The sequence below is a fragment of the Trichomycterus rosablanca genome, chromosome 11, assembly GCF_030014385.1.
Source record: "Trichomycterus rosablanca isolate fTriRos1 chromosome 11, fTriRos1.hap1, whole genome shotgun sequence".
NCBI lineage: Eukaryota > Metazoa > Chordata > Actinopteri > Siluriformes > Trichomycteridae > Trichomycterus > Trichomycterus rosablanca.
Genome location: NC_085998.1, coordinates 7,684,158 through 7,700,845, shown reverse-complemented (window position 1 = coordinate 7,700,845; position 16,688 = coordinate 7,684,158). Strand labels below are relative to the sequence as shown.

At 44.1% G+C, this 16,688-nt stretch overlaps 2 protein-coding genes across 2 annotated transcripts in view; both read right to left on the bottom strand.

Annotated features, from left to right (window-relative positions):
• LOC134323557 (rho guanine nucleotide exchange factor 17-like) overlaps positions 1–8,890 on the bottom strand; it is a 109,895-nt gene extending 101,005 nt beyond the window's left edge. Inside the window, exon 1 of the mRNA XM_063005098.1 lies at positions 4,426–8,890. Coding sequence (XP_062861168.1) covers positions 4,426–8,475 — 4,050 coding nt within the window. The 5' untranslated portion in view covers positions 8,476–8,890. The remainder of the gene's footprint in view (positions 1–4,425) is intronic.
• A 5,525-nt stretch (positions 8,891–14,415) lies between these two features.
• On the bottom strand, positions 14,416–16,333 carry LOC134323067 (P2Y purinoceptor 3). The gene has a single exon (XM_063004485.1). It carries the CDS (start codon positions 16,324–16,326, stop codon positions 15,319–15,321), a length of 1,008 nt encoding a protein of 335 aa, XP_062860555.1. The 5' UTR covers positions 16,327–16,333; the 3' UTR covers positions 14,416–15,318.
• Between the last annotated feature and the right edge of the window lie 355 nt (positions 16,334–16,688).

The following is a 16,688-nucleotide window of genomic DNA, read 5'->3' as shown; positions in this document are numbered from 1 at the left end:
TTTCCCGCTGACACAGGGACGTAATACGTACACTACGTACGCTGGCAGCGATAAACCAATCAGAGAACATTACGTAATACGTACAGTACGTACGCTTACCTCCGCCACGCCTCCGGTACTATACTACCGGTATGCTGCAAAACAACATTTGTTTGTCTAAGGACCCCCGAAAATGGAAAGCTGGCCCAGCTGTTCAATTCAGACACAGAAGATGAGGACTTTGATGGATTTGTGGGAGAAGATTGATTAAAAAATTATGTGAGTGCATTGTTAAATAGTAGAATAAAGTTAAACTAAACTCACTGTTTTGCTTCCATTACCTTTTTTTTGTAGACCGTATGTTTTAGCATGCGCCTTATAATACGGTGCGCCTTATGTATGGGTTAAGTACAGAAATAGACCCCGTAATTGAGACTGCGCCTTATAATCCGGTGCGCCTTATGGTGCGGAAAATACGGTATGTAATGTAGTATTTACATTACAAACACAAATTTAAAACAAAAAAGAGATGCTTAATAATCTTAAATCAGTCCAAATAAACAATTAAAGGCAACTACAGAAGATCAGGGAAGTGGCAGGGTGTTGAACTATATCAGTCTTAAATTTTCCAAGCAATTACTAGGGCTCCACCGAACAACAGTCAGAGCCATTATCATTTTGATGAATAACCCCGGAACAGTAGTGAATGATCCAAAAGTGGCCGAAATTCAGCAAGTCTCAAACCACCAAAGAAAAACTTCAGTGCAGATGTTTCTGGCCCTAGCTAGGGTCAGTGTTTATGACACAACATAAAAGAGAATGCACAGAACACAAAACATGGGAGGAGAGCAACGAGGAAACTACTGAACCCACTGAACATCAGTGCTCATAGACGCATCTACCAAAATCTGAACTTTTCTTAGGGGCTCAGGTGAGTGGGTCAGTAATGGGTCAGTGTAATGGCCTGGAATGTACTACGGTGCAGTCCAGGACGTTTCCCTCCTAGCACCCAAAGCGATTCTGATCAGGATGAATCCGATCCGATGAATCTCGTGTTCTACTAGATCGTGTGTTTATTTCGAAATTTGGTCGCCGTACATTTCTTACTGATAAGAACCAGCAAATGGCAGTTGTAGCCTAGTGGTAAGGGTACAGGACCTAATAATCAGAAGGTCACTGATTCAAGCTCCACCGCTGCCAGGTTGCTGCTGGCAGAGGCCCTTAACCCTCAATTGCTCAAGACTGTATACTGTTCCAGTACTGTAAGTCGCTTTGGATAAAGGCGTCTGCTAAATGCAAATATGAGAAGGGTGCATGAAATATTTTAGAACACGCACTGTAGCATCTACTAAGTATGTGCTTGACAACTTTGCTAATGATTAGGTTACTATTTTAAGATTCTGTATAGTAAATAGTATGTGGTTTGAGATACAGCCCTTCAGCTCACTGTCTGAAACAGCGTCTCTTCTCTGCTCAGTTTGCAGCCTGATACAATGAGTTTTAGATATTATATCCAGACACTGCATGCCAAATTATTACCATATGAGTCTTAATACTGTAAGTTCTTGGTTTCATTTTGATTGATCACTTGTGCAGTTGCAGTTCAGTTTATCATGATTGTTTCTGTATCTTCCAACTCCACAGCTCAGCTCTTGTTTTGTCATTTTTGCATTTCAGTAGTTCTGTATATAATTTTCATACTTATTTCCTTAAGGAACAACCTGGATTTCTAAGCAGACATTCTTATTTGCTGGCTGATAGATCATGTACAGTTCACTAGGCTTATAACTCACAAGCTTTTGTTTTATTATTACTTTTTGTAAGCTGGATTGTATGTTTGGCCTGGTTTGTGCTCAAGATAAAGCCTGTCTGTATGTGTGGGTGAGAAAGATACCGCTGTGAACGACTCAAATTGGACCAAATTATCTGAGCTGGAAGTCAAGGCCGGGAAGGTATTTTAACTGCGGTCATAATGACCCTTCATTAAACAAAAAAAAGCAGAATTAAAAATTAAAGGCGAAGGAATGTTGGCAAACCAACCCAGTGTCCATCAAGTAAATGTATTGGCACCCATCACATAATCAACCAGGCTGAATCTCTACAGTACAGTATTCAGTGACAGAATCCTGGAAAGGACAAAAACTCAAGCAAGTACAACCATAAAAGGCATTAAAAGAGAAAAAAAATGACTTGATTCACGTTAAACTGACAGTTTGTGAAACGTTCTAATCAATCAGACTGAAGCGAACACACACCGAGCACCGAAATCGCCAGTCTGAAACATACGCAGTGCATTTTTCAGTAAGCTCCACTAGGCAACGAGCTTTTAGCAACGTTAAAACAAACCGTTCGTAGCTAAATGATGATCTGAAGGAGGTAAAATGATCTCCCCCAAACATGCCAGGAAAGAATGAACACGACTTTTCAAACACATGAAGAATAAATATGCACATACACTCAACACCTCGGCCTGGAGAGAGTTAGGCAGGCGAATGTGGCAGAGCAGAAACACAACACAGATCGTAAGTGGGTACAGATGGAAAATAACGTGTGGGATGAATCTTTACTGGGGAACATGGGTAAATCTGATCTCTCAGTTACAGTACAGACAAAAACACAGTTTGGGCTGCTTTATCCATTATCCTGTTTGTATTTGGTCAAAATGTCCACAGCAATTATGACCAGATGGATTTACACAATACAACTCTAACATTCAAGCAAAATTTTAACTGTATCGGTTCACAATGTACCAATATGACACTTTTCATCTTGTTGAGGTGAACAGCTATTTAAACATTTTTACTCAAACAATTTCACACATCAGCGATACATCTTCAAAATACTTTCACATGTATTATTCTATAAAATAAGAACCCAAACAACCAAGCTAAGTCATGTATATGCACTCGTAAGGCTTAATAAACTCAGCTTCCTTCATTCTATCAAGAAACGAAGCTTTAAATTAGGCGACGTGGCTTCATATATGTGTGCTTTGTTAGGAAAATCAATCCTTTTTCTTACCTTGCAATCAACAACAGAAAAAGCTCAGATCTTTCTGATGAAATTTCACTGTGCCATACAACTACAATAGGGATGCACCAATCAATACTAATTATTGGCATTGTGGCCTGAAAATCCAGGTCAGATCACAATACAGTTAGCTTCTGCATGTTATACACTATATGGACAAGCGTATGTGCACACCTGACCATGAGCTCACTGAACATGCCATCCTAAAACCATGGGTACTGTTATGAACTTGGCCTTCCACTCCTGTGTGAAAGCTTTCCACACATTTCTGCAAGTGTGTGGATGTGAGAATGTGTGCCCATTCAATCAAAGAGCATTTGAGAGATGATGTTGGAACTGATGTTGGATGATAAGTCTTACTGAGCTCATCAAACCATGTCTTTATGGGCCTTGCTTTGTGCAAGAGGCACAGTCATGTTGGAACTTATTAGGAGATTTTTAGGAAGGGTGTCCACATACTTCTGGACATATAGTGTATTCTAAGGTAGAGCTGCACATGATTTAAATGCAATTTGACTCCCATTACTCTCCCAGGACCACAGAGCAGGTATTATTTAGGTGGTGGATCATTCTCAGCACTGCAATGACACTGACGTGGTGGTGGTGTGTTAGTGTGTCGTGCTGGTATGAGTGGATCAGACACAGCGGCGCTGCTGGAGTTTTTAAACAGCAGGGACAGTGAGGTGTTTAAAAACTCCAGCAGCGCTGCTGTGTCTGATCCACTCATACCAGCACAACACACACTAACACACCACCACCATGTCAGTGTCACTGCAGTGCTGAGAATCATCCACCACCCAAATAATACCTGCTCTGTGGTCCTGGGAGAGTCCTGACCATCAAAGAACAGCATGAAAGGGGGCTAACAAAGCATGCAGAGAAACAGATGGACTACAGTCAGTAATTGTAGAACTACAAAGTGCTCCTATATGGTAAGTGAAGCCGATAAAATGGACAATGCGTGTAGAAACAAGGAGGTGGTTCTAATGTTATGGCTGATCGGTGTATATAAACAAAATGTTTTGGAACCTCAGACGGGTCAGAACGCTCACAGACAAAAATAGATTCTGGTTTGTTCAAGGGCTTATTTGCACATTTGAGAATTCATTTGGTTTTTTTTAGTCAGGGTGGCAGTTTGGACTGAAACCCAGCCTGTACACAAAAGACACAAGATGTGACCCCACCCAGTATGAGTATTTTCGAACCTTATACTGAGATCATGAATAACTAACAATGTATTATTAATTCAGTTCCACAACAAACATGAGGTTTTGATCCCATAGGCATGGTCCACTTTCCAGAACTGATTACAATGGTTTTGATTTTTAATCTGATCGGTGCATCCCAAACACGCATCTCAGTTAATCCACTTTTCTCACACACAAAGCCGAGAATAAGAAAAACCATGTTACTCACCACACGTGGTTTGGTTCTGAGTGGCACCTGGGTCAGCTCATCACTAGACTTCCTTTGTAGCTTGGGCTCGCTGGTTGTAGGAGTACAACTAGCACCCTCGGCGCCTTCATCACCAGCCTCTGTCGAACCCTCGGGTGGATTCAAAGCCAGGATGTACTGTTCGGTGACGTCCTCCAGGGATGGAGTTCCGTCTGCTGGTCTGGTTTTGGATGGTCGTACGAGTTCTGGGATCTTAAACCCGACACCTTGCTGGTTGGAGGGTACAATGGGGACAAAAGTAGCAGGTTCACTGACATGCCGCATATGTTTGGGCCTGATTTCAGACTCAGGCATGATGGACTTGGGGTCGTCAACAGTAGCCTGATCCTGCTGCTTGTCAGGAAACTGGTCCTCCTCCTCACAAGACTGCTGATGTGTGACTCGAGGTGTACGCTTCTTGTAACTGCGACGGCCTATGTACGAAGACAATACCTGTGCCAGCTTTGGGTCAAAGGGGAACTTCGCCTCTCCGTCCACTTTAGTATCTCCATTGCGGTCAGACTGGGAAGGCAATAAGCGCTCGGACTGGGATCGAGGTCTGTTGGAATAGGGCTGGCGCTGTTTACTGTTCAGCTCCCACAACTCATCTCGATGCTCTGATAAGGTTGGTTCACTGCTGGAAGGAGGTATGGGCTGCTCGAGCTCGTTAATTGGTTCGTTTTGGACCTCAAGAACTGGATGTATCAGTTCTCCTCGTCTGCTCGGGTCACTGAAGCTCTTTTTCTTCACTGCTTTTCCGTTTGCCTTTTCATCGATGAGTTTGTCCATGGCACCAGGTTCATGCACGATGCTCTGAATCTCTGTGTTGTAGTCCCTTAAAGTGTCACTGTAGACGGAAAGGTCGCTAGCTGCGCTGCCGGTGCATTCAGACAGATCTGCTGCAGAAGAATCCGTACTTACGACCACTTTGGAGTTTAAAGAGAGCGAACCGAGCAGGTTACTGTCCAAGGAGAAGCTGTTAGTGCCATCCTCTGTGACCTGACGGCATCTATGCGGCATCGGATCGCTGAGGGAACGATAAGCTGACTCGCCGGTGGACTCACCGTTACTCCCGTTGCCGTTGGAGTCTGAACAGTTGTTGCCGGTTGAGAATTTCCTGCGTCTACGAAGGGCGCTCGGGGTGGCTGGGGCCTCCATAGAAGCCTGGTTTACATTTTTATTAAGTTCTACATCTCCCACAGCTACTGCTTCGTATTCTGTCTTGACAGACACGACTGGAGAGGCGAAATACTTCTCTGGCGTCACGTTAGGCAACTGTTGATCATACAGCCCAGACTGAGTCCAAACAGTGAGCGCCTGCCCCAGGAGGTCCGTTCCAGAGGACAGTCTTGTGCATGAGCCAGCCTCTGGCTCCGTGACGATTCCCTCATCTGTCAGACTGGACTCGTGTCCAGAAAGTTCGTCCAGTGACTTATCACCAAACATGTTTTCTTCTGAATTTCCATTCTGTTCTTTGTTTTCAGTGTCCATCATCTGTCCAACGTTCCTTTCCTGTTCCTTCAGTTTATTTACGTCATCTTCCTCAGTGCAAACGTTTTCTTTTGTTTTAAAGCCTTCATTAACATCATCAACATCATCATCATCATCGTCATCATCTTTGTTAGCACCCATCTGACAAATATCTCTTATTACCTGCCTAGCTTCTTGAATGTACCTGTCTTGTAGAGGTGTTGGCATCTGCTCCTCATAGCCATAGCACACTCTGCAATCGTCACTTTCCACCTCTCTATCGGACACCACTACTCGATCTCCGTCACTTTCAAAGTCCAGTTTCTGCTCAGAGGAACTTCTCATAGCTGACCCGATCTCGGAATAGCGTCTACCCAACGGCTTGTCCGTGTACGTTAAAGATTGGGTCCTTCTTAACGTAGCAGTGAGGTCTTTTAGCGAAGGTCGTCTTGAGTTCAACCCTGAGCTTCTTGAGCCCATTCTGTACATGGCTGACGGGCTTGAACCGCCATGAACGCTGGGGTTCAGATTCTCCTCGCCGTCTTGTTCCCGCCGTTTCATTCTCAGCTGTGATAAATCAGTTTTTAAATAGCTCAAGAGTGATAGCGTTTCGGATGCAATATCAGGATTCGACATTGATATCCTGTCTTTTTCCTTTTCTGTAATTCCAGAGTGTCGAGTTTGCCTCTTTTCTGAACTCGTTAAGTATTCTTCTGAATTTAAATGAGGCCGAACACGAACTGGTGCTCGAGAAAAGCCGTCCCCGTGTCCAAGACTAGGTGAGCGGTACATAGTGGCATTGCCATGATACGTTTTGCTGTGGACAGAAGATGACAGTCCTGACTCCTCTGCCTTTAAAGTCTCGGTGCTGGAATATCTGCTGTTACTCCGTGACCCCAGCGGTGTGGAGACAAACGGAGGAATGGTAACCTTTGACACTCGTGATACAAACGGAACAGGACCCGAGCCAATCTGTCCATCTGAGGATTTATATAACCGCCTGTATGTCTCCTGGATGATGGACGAGCCTTGAGAGGTACGCCCACCGAAGTAGGTCTTGGACCGCAAGTTTTCAAATCGACGGTTGTCCATTTGGGATTCAGAGGTTTGCTCTATCATCAGACGCTGGTCATCACTGTCATCAGACTCTGCATTGTCTCTACTGCAGTTGCTTTTCTTCTTTTTCCTCAAAGAGCGGCGTCGAACATGGTGAGCTAATCCTACCAGGCTGTCCTCCTCACTTCCGGAAGATTGCTGTGCCACTTTGGTCCAGACGCCATGCTTGTTTTTTGAGAAATGTGCACTAATTCCACTACTGCCACGCAGTGTGTTTGTCGGTCCTTCGGACTCGACCTGCTCCTCTCCCGAGCTGAGCTGAGCCGTGAACGGTTCCACGGAAGAGCCCGTCTGTGGTTTTGAGGAACTATGCGAGGAATGCAAACTATCTGATGGCTGCGGCTGCTCTGCCCTCTCATGCAGCTGCTTACGGTAAACGCAGGAATTGGACCGGAGAGGCAGAGCGATAGAGCTGGTGCGAGGTGGAGGGGTTGGCGGAGAGGGCCGGGGGTCACTTTCGGTCCGTGTTTCGGTACCTGGTGGTTGTTTTTCTTTTACAGAACTATGAGCATCAGTACTGAAAGCCAAGTCCCTACCTGCGCATCTAGTGTCATCAGAGCTTAGAAAGTCAGCAGACAGTCTGTTAGCATCATAATCCGAGTTGTTTGTGTCCTGCCAGGCTCTTGGCGGTAGTGGCGACTGTCTGTCTAAAGAAACGTTTGCCTCTTTTGAACTGAAAGAATAAACGTTATATCCAGCAGATTTCAAATCCTCGACATCTGACGCTGATATGCGGTGCTTCCTCTGACCATCATCAAACAGCTCTCGGATTTTCGTAACACTCGGCCAGGTCGAATCGACATGAATCGTTTCAACACGGCTGCGGTGACTCTCGCGTGGTGACCGCCCTATGACAAAAACATCATCTTCTGAATTAAAAGTGGCACCACTAACACCATCAGATCCATCAGAGAAACCTCTCTTACCTGGAGTTGTGCCAACTCTCTTCCGAACACTGTACCTCTGACCGAAATCGGAGTCCGAGCCGGATACAGACTCCTGACCGGAATGCCCAGAGTGATACCTTTGATCCGAAGGTCTCTCAGGAGGGCTGTTTAAAAGCTCTTTGCTGTCATCCTGCGATTGCGTCCCATCTGAAGCTCCAATACTTGGGGAAGAAGCAGTGGTGAGGACTCCAGTGCTATCAGAAGTCGTGTTCGCTCCAAATTTTTCGGACAGCTGGCGAACAGAGGGTGAAATGCCATGCCTTTTCTTGAGATCTGCTCTTGTGAGGGTGGCTGCTGAGATTTTGGAAACTTTTCTAGCCGCAGCTGTACTGCGCATATCCACAGGCTGGGCAGCTGGAGGGGGAAGGGCTGGACTTTCCAAATCCTCTGGTCTGCACCTCTGTTCTTCAGCTCTCTTGTTGCTTTTCCAACTTTGCAACCTCTTGAAAGAGACACTCCGGTAAACTGCACCTCGCTTTTGCGTCTCTTTCTCTGCCATCGCGTCCCTCCTCCTAATTTTAGGGAGTGTATGCCCTCCTTTTTTAGCGCATGGGTTATCAAAACCGTCCGTGGTTTGTTCGCAACCTGAAAACTAGCGCCGTGTTTCCATCCAACCGGCTTCTCTAACTCGCTCTCCAAACTGTATCAGAACCAGATGCGCAACTTTAGGAGAACTTTACCTGAACTGTGCAAAACTTTCCCGCATCGCACCGCATTTCTTCTCCTTAATTTCCATCCATGAGAAAGCAAAGCGGCTCAAACACCGAGCAACTTTCCACCAGGTCCGACTGCACAAGTTTCTCCAAACCGAATCCCATTTCCGAAAGCGAGCGTGTGCGTCCACATGCGTGCTGGGCTTTAATCCCGGTGCAGTCGGGCTCATCCGGACATCATTAAGCTTGACTTATGAGCTGTGTGTGTGTGTGTGTGTGGACTAGTGTTTTTTTGTGTTTTGCATGCCTAAATGGCTGGTGGGAGTGAGTGAGGGCGGGACTGAGTGTGGGGTAGGGGGAGCACCAGCCCCTGGAGTAATAAGGGGAAAAGAAGGGGGGAGGGGGGGGGGGGGGGGGGGGGTTACAAAGTTTGTTTCCTGCCAAAATGTTGATGGGAGAACGAACATGAACACACACAGTACTCAGGACTAAACCACAATCACTGTAAAACACAAAGTCCTTGACTTGAAATCAAAGAACATTCTTCTTTAAACCCTCCCCCCCCCCCCCCCCCCCATGTATGTTTAATGTTTAATATATGCACCACCCCCAACTTTAATTTAATATATCTGCCAACTGGTTTCTCACCTTATGTATTTATTTATTAGGATTTTAACGTCATGCTTTACACACTCATGTTACATTCATGACAGGACAAGTAGTAACTGGTTACACAAATAAGTTCAAGTTTATTGTTAAACACAGTCATGGACTATTTTGTATCTCCGATTAACCTGACTGAATGTCTTTGTACTTTGTTCGGAACACCCGAAGGAAATCCACGCAGAGAACATGAAAACTCCACACAGAAAGGACTCAAACCAGCCCACCTGGGAATCGAACCCAGGACCTTCTTGGGCTGAGGTGACAGTGCTACCCACTAAGCCACTGTGCCACCCTAGTTACTAGTTACACAAGATTCATCAGTTCACAAGTTTAATGTTAAACACAGTCACAGACAACTAACCTGACTGCATGTCTTTGTGCTGTGGGAGAACATGCAAAGGACGAAGGGTCGCTAGTTCAAGCCCCACCACTGCCAGGTTGCCACTGTTGGGCCCTAGACTCTCAATTGCTCAATTGGCAATATACTGTCACAGTAAGTCACTTTTGTTAAAAGCGTCTGCTAAATGCCGAAAATGTAAATGTATTTTTACTTACCACTCTCCCCTGGTCAAGGTTGCAGTGGGTCTACAACCATTAAAAATAATACTCACAAGGCAGCATCACAGCACATCACACTCATGCAATTTGCTCACACTGGGAAGGAAATAGGTGGTATTTTGATATCTTGGTTTGATCAGGAGTGGCACTTTGGCCCTAAAAGTATAAGAACCCCCATTTCATAGGGTTCTTAAAATACTAAACACCGCTAACCAACCATAAAAAACTTGCTTCACAGTGCATAGAGTGCATAACAGTAGCTAAAATGATCAGTGATTATTTTCAGTTCATCCTGGGCAGGATCATGGTGGATCTTGGGCCACGTGGATACACTGCATGACAGGAATACACCCTGGTGCCAGTCCATCACAAGGCTCCAATTACTCACAGCAAGGAGATATTTACAGCAGCCAATCAGCATACTGCATGCTTTTGGTAGATGGAATGAAACATAAGTACCAGAAAACACAGTAACTAAGAGACAGAAGATCAAATACTGATCCCAGGACCCACGTTGTTATTCAGCATCACTCAACAGGTCGTGGTGGGTCCAGTTTCTTCCGAATCATCATTTGTGGGGCCTCAGCCATCTCAGCTCAGACAGGGCCAATCATGTCTGTATGCCGTTTGCAGCGCTGTGGATTCCAACCCTGGATCACAGTGGTAATGGGCTAGTGTAATTTACTGCTGCACCACCCGAAGCAACATTTGAATGATAATAATATTTTTATTTAATTTCCTAGGATTTTTACGTCATGTTTTACACTTTGGTTACACAGTCATGGACAATTTAGCATCTCCAATTCAACTCACTTGCACGTCTTTGGACTGTGGGAGGAAACCAGAGCACCCGAAGAAAACCCACACGGACACCAGAAGAACATGCATACTCCACACAGAAAGGACCCGGACCGCCCCACCTGGGGATTGAACCCAGGACCTTCTTGCTGTGAGGCGACAGTGCTACCCACTTAGTCACCGTAGCACCCAATTTCTTTGCATTAAAACATTATTTGACGAAACACCATAAATAAACACACACACACACACACACACACACACACACACACACACACACACAAATTGTCCTTGTCATATTGATTTTAATACTTAATACATAAGTACAGTAAACAAAACAAGCAACCGTGAACCTTCAGTTGTGACGATGTCCAAAATACACTCTGAACAAAAGTATGTGGACACCACACCAAATAATAGTTACATGTTTGCAGATGTGTTAGCCACATGCATTGCTAGCAGATGTATACAATCAATTATATTAAATAAACTGTACAATTGCTTATTTGTCAGCAGTACATCATGAATGTGCCCCTGTGGTTAGTCTATGAAAACATGGTTAGTTAAAAAAAACTGAAGTGAAGGTGTGAAGTGGCCTGCACAAAGCCATGACATCAGTTAAACACCTACAGACTAAACTGGAGTGGCAATTGTGAGCCATGCCTTCTCAGTTAACATCAGTCCATAAATTAAGCACAAAATCCCACAGCCACACTCCAGGATCTTGGTGAAAGCCTTTCATGGAGAGCGGAGGCTGTTATTGCTGCAAACATTTCACATACTTCTGGCCATATAGTGTACAAACCGGTGAGTCGGATCATTTCGATCAGCCCATTTCAGTCAGATAATAAATTAATCAGGTCTTGTTAATGGGTTTCATTAAGAATTCACATTTATATACACAGTGTAATTAATATTAATATCAATCAATCATAGATCGATATCAGTCACATTTTTAAAGTCTGAGAAAGAAAATCTAAAAATGTTCAAGTGGCACAGTATAAACACTGCAAATGTCTTTACATCAGTTCATTCTTATTAACAGTTTTATCCTGGTTTGGGCGAGGACAGGAAAACCCAGAACTGGGCACCAATTCATCACAGGGCTTCTGCCACCCTCCAGACATAGCCAATAATGTCGGTGTGGACACCAAGCCTGCAGATTCAAACATGGATCTCAGAGGTAGTGAGCTAGCATAATAGACCACTACACCACCCAAGCACCCAAAATCAGGCACAAATTCCGACAGACACACTTCACAATCTCATGCCTTTTCAGTAGAGTAAATGCTGATTTAGGTGCTAGGAAGGTGGGGACATACTGATACATCATGTTAATGGTTTCATAACAAGGCGGTGTTTTCTCAGTGGTGTGCCATTAATCGGGAGTTTGAAGGTTTGGATTCTTCCCTTCTGGGCCCTCGATAATAATTTAATGCATAATTTTGGCCTGGGGGGTGGGGGTTGCTGGAGCCTATCCTAGCTTTTCATTGGGCAAGAGGCACACAGTAACTCCCTGGACGGGGTGCCAGTCCATCACAGGGCAGACACACATACACACACCCATTCACCTACAGGGCAATTCAGGGTCTCCAATTAACCTGACTGCATGTTTTTGGACTGTGGGAGGAAACCTGAGCTCCTGGAGGACACTCACGCAAACATGGGGAGAACATGCAAACTCTGCACAGAAAGGACCCGGACTGCCCCCGCCTGGGGATCGAACCCAGGACCTTCATACAAATACAAGAAAAACGTTTTGTCTTCATTTCACATTCAGGGTTTGTTTTTCCACCCGTTTGTTCACTTGAAATTGATCACGATGTAATAAGTTTTGTGAGAAAACATTGATATGATGAGTGAATCAAAGTAAAATACTTTTAGAGAAATACCAGTTGCACTGTACAATGCTTTAGTTGGTAAAAGGCGCCACCTAGTGGCTCAAAGCCCTAAATGTTCTAGAGCATCATTCACATGTCGAAGATATACATTTTATATTGTAGACAGGACAAAATGGACAGTTGATATTTTGTCAGTTTATAAATACGATAAAATGTGAGTGGTAAAAAGCCTCTCAGACACAGTAAAGGTTGTTTGATTAGTTGTTGCAACAGTTAGCAAGAAGATTAGGCATGCACGGCCAACAAGATATATACAACCGATCTCGGTCCTTTTTTACTGTACTGGGTGATGAAGAACTGGCAAAATTGGCTCTCAGCATCACTGACTCAACTCTTTCATTCAGAGCACACTTAAACAATTTGATTAAAACCTATTTTTCCACCTCTTTAACTTTGCAAAAATTCGACCATTTCTCTCTAAGTTTATTTCTAGCCCCAGGACTATCACTGTAGAAATGGCCAGCGACAAACAAAAGTTATTATGTAGTAGTAGTACGCATTCCTTATTTATGACTGTAGACCATAAAATTGCATGCAGATTTTAATTGCTTGAGTGCAAATTAAAAAACCCAAGATTACTTGGCAAAATCCCCCAAATCCCAAGATCTTGGGAAAAATGCCAAGGAGTGACAACACTGATTGAAACTCCTCTCATTTACATAAACTCCAGAACCCTGCTGCAACCTCCACACTTGCACCCTCTCACATCACCACTTTACACCCATCCTACAACTGGCTTTTTGTAACATATTGCGTACAATTCAAAATTCTTCCCCTTACTCACTAGGCTTTTCATAACCTTCCTCCTACTTGCAGCTTTGATTTACTTCTTTTCAAACCAACCCGCACCTTTAGGTCTTCTTTTGCTGGATTACTCACTATCCCACCATCAAAAATACATGGGATAGCAATCATGCTTTTTCTAGGCTCTTCCCCCACAAGTCCAACAGACCAACTTTTTCTCCACATTTAAGTCTGAACTTAAAACTTAATAATTGTCCTCAATCCCATTAAGTTTCTCCATGTGAAGCTATGTCTGTATTTTCATCATCTGCATGTCTGTCTTTATTGTTCAGGGTTCTGAAATAAGCCTGTAAGCCTGTCCGAGTTATTAAAAAGCACTATGTGAGTATAATGTATAATAATAATTACTATTATTATTTATTACTGATGAGAGAAGAACACTGTTCTGATTAACCACATTTACAAAAAAATATACTGGTTCCAAATTTCAGCGTCACTCTGGGGTTACTGTTCAGTCCCACTGAGAGTTTCTGCTAGAAAGTTCTTTATATTCATTCATTCATTGTCTGTTTTACCACTGCTTTATCCTGGTCAGGATCATAGTGGGTCTAATTTATTGGGTGAAGGGCACGAAACACCCCAGACAGGGCACACACACACTCCCACTCAAATAGTCTCATACTCAGGACAATTTTCAGTAGCTCCAATAAACCGTACTGCATGTCTTTTTACAATGAGAACATGCAAACTCCACACAGCATAACACTGGCTGTCAGGCTGGGGAATAAAACCCAGGCCCTTCTTTGCTTCTTATTGCACCACTGTGCTGCCCCCTGGTGAACACGAGAAGACTTATTTATCTGTTTATTAATAAAGCCTCCACCCAGGACTAAAGGAAGATGAGCATCAAGGCTCTTCTCTGTTCTGGCACCCAAGTGGTGGAATGAACTTCCTCTGTCTGTCCGAACATCTGAGTCTCTTGCTGTCTTTAAAAAACAATTAAAAACCCACCTTTTTACTAAACACTTAAGATGACTTGTACTTATTTACTAACATTTTTCTTCCATTTAAAAAACCCCCCAAAAAAACACACAAAAAAACACACTTTGTTGTGTTCTTCGAATGTTGTTTACTAAAACTTGAGAAATGAAATGTTTACTATGGAAGCACTTCTGTAAGTCGCTCTGGATAAAATGTAAATGTAAATGTAAAGTGATCTCAGTTGCACTTTAGCTTGCAGGCTACTTGTTTATTTGCATGTACAATTTTGATCTCTAGACCTAGGCCTCTAAGGCTCATTTTGAAAGCGAGCACTTTTATGGGCTGAAAATGCAAATCCATGCAAACCCCTTACGCCATGTTTTTTTTCTCATGTCAGTATGAACAGTCCATACTATACAGAGTATGTCAGATATTCAAATAAAAAGGGATGAAACTTTATGTGCCCAATATAGTTGGCACATACACTCACCAAGCACTTGGGAACACCTGGTACATGCATTGATTATTTTATTATGAGCTACAGCTGCCATACAGATAGACTTTGTGAGTATGCAGTTACTCACTGCAGTCCATCTGTTGCTCTGTGCACTTTGTCTACCCCATTAATGCAAAAGGATAGGGCCACCCCATAGGACTTTGTCTACCCCATAGGACCACTACTGACCACATACTATTTTTCGGTGGACCATTCTCAGCACTGACCTGACACTAACATAGTACTGACATGGTAGCGTATGTTATTCAAGTATGAGTGTAGGATGTGCAGCGTCTTGTTTGCATGAGATACACATCTCTTACAAATGTATCTAAACCTTTGACCCTGCGCTAACTTTTTATGACAGACGAAGCTTCTCTTATTTGTTTTACATGTGTGGTAAGAGGAGCAGGTCCGGGTTGCATACACTTGTCTGAAAATCTTCCAGGAACTGAGTAGTTCTCTCTCAGAAGATTAAAAGTACTTCTTTGTTCCTTACAGGGTTCCAAAACCTTCATGGAACACATTTTTATGGTGCCTATCATTCATGTTTTTTTGATTAGGGTATTTTCTGGAGTCACTTTCTCTGGTTTGCTGCTGAGTGTTATTCTGAGGAGGAGGGTACGTGTTCCTCGTCTGAATTTGGGTTGCGTAAAGTAAAACAAGATGGGATCCAGCACACTGTTCATGCTGGCGAAAGGCCTGGTGCTTTTATAGACCACAGACAATAGGTTCCTGAGCTGGCATGGTGCCTGGGGCATCGTCCTGATCAGTAAGTACATGGTTTTGGTGATGTGGAAGGGCAGAAAACTGACGGCGAACACAAGCACCACGATAGCAATCATCCTGACTGCTTTGTACTTCTTGTCCTCGGATGTATCACCCTGGGCGTCGCCCGGCTGACACAAAACCAGTGCCATCCTGCAGTACAGTACTACAATGACCGTAAATGGGAGGAGGAAGCCGATACATGTGAGGGCCATGCCGTATGGAAAATACTGCTGTGAACGTTCAGGAACGCTCAGCTCGTAACACACGGTTCGATTCCTTTGAATCCCAGTTGCAGCAAACTCGAACGTGGGTGCACACAAAACAACAACAATGATCCAAACACTGGCACAGACGACCCAGGCCAGCTTCCGTCCTGCCCTTCTGGGCCACGGGGCCAGTGGGTGGCAGATACCCAGGTAGCGCTGGATGCTAATGCAGGTCAGGAAGAATATGCTCCCATGCAGGTTGCTGTAAAACTGGAAACGAACCCACCGGCACGCCAGCTCTCCGAAAGGCCAGTAGTCCCGACTGGCATAGTTATAAATGAGAAGAGGAAGGGAACAGACGTACAGGAAGTCAGCCACTGCCAGGTTCAGGGTGTAGATGTTGGAACGCGTCAGGGCTCGACGCTTGGCCCAAAGCCGCAGGATGACGGCGATGTTTAACGGCAGGCCGAGGATGAAGACAATGCTGTAGACCACAGGCAGAAGGATTCGCTTAAAATCCTCACTGTAGGTGCAGGACGGGAGAAGAGATGAGGAGGATGAAGAAACGTTCTCCATCTGGATGCTGAATAGTTCACATTCTGAAACAGAGTGAAGAAAGAAACCAATTAGAAGAGAAAATCTAATAGAAAAATGTTCCAGACACATAAAATCAATTACAATATACACCAACCAGCCATAACCTCCTTGTTTCTACACTCACTGTCCATTTTATCAGCTCCACTTACCATATAGAAGCACTTTGTAGTTCTACAATTACTGACTGTAGTCCATCTGTTTCTCGGCATGCTTTGTTAGCCCCCTTTCATGCTGTTTTTCAATGGTCAGGACCCCCACAGGACCACCACAAAGCAGGTATTATTTGGGTGGTGGATGATTATCAGCACTGCAGTGACACTGACATGGTGGTGGTGTGTTAG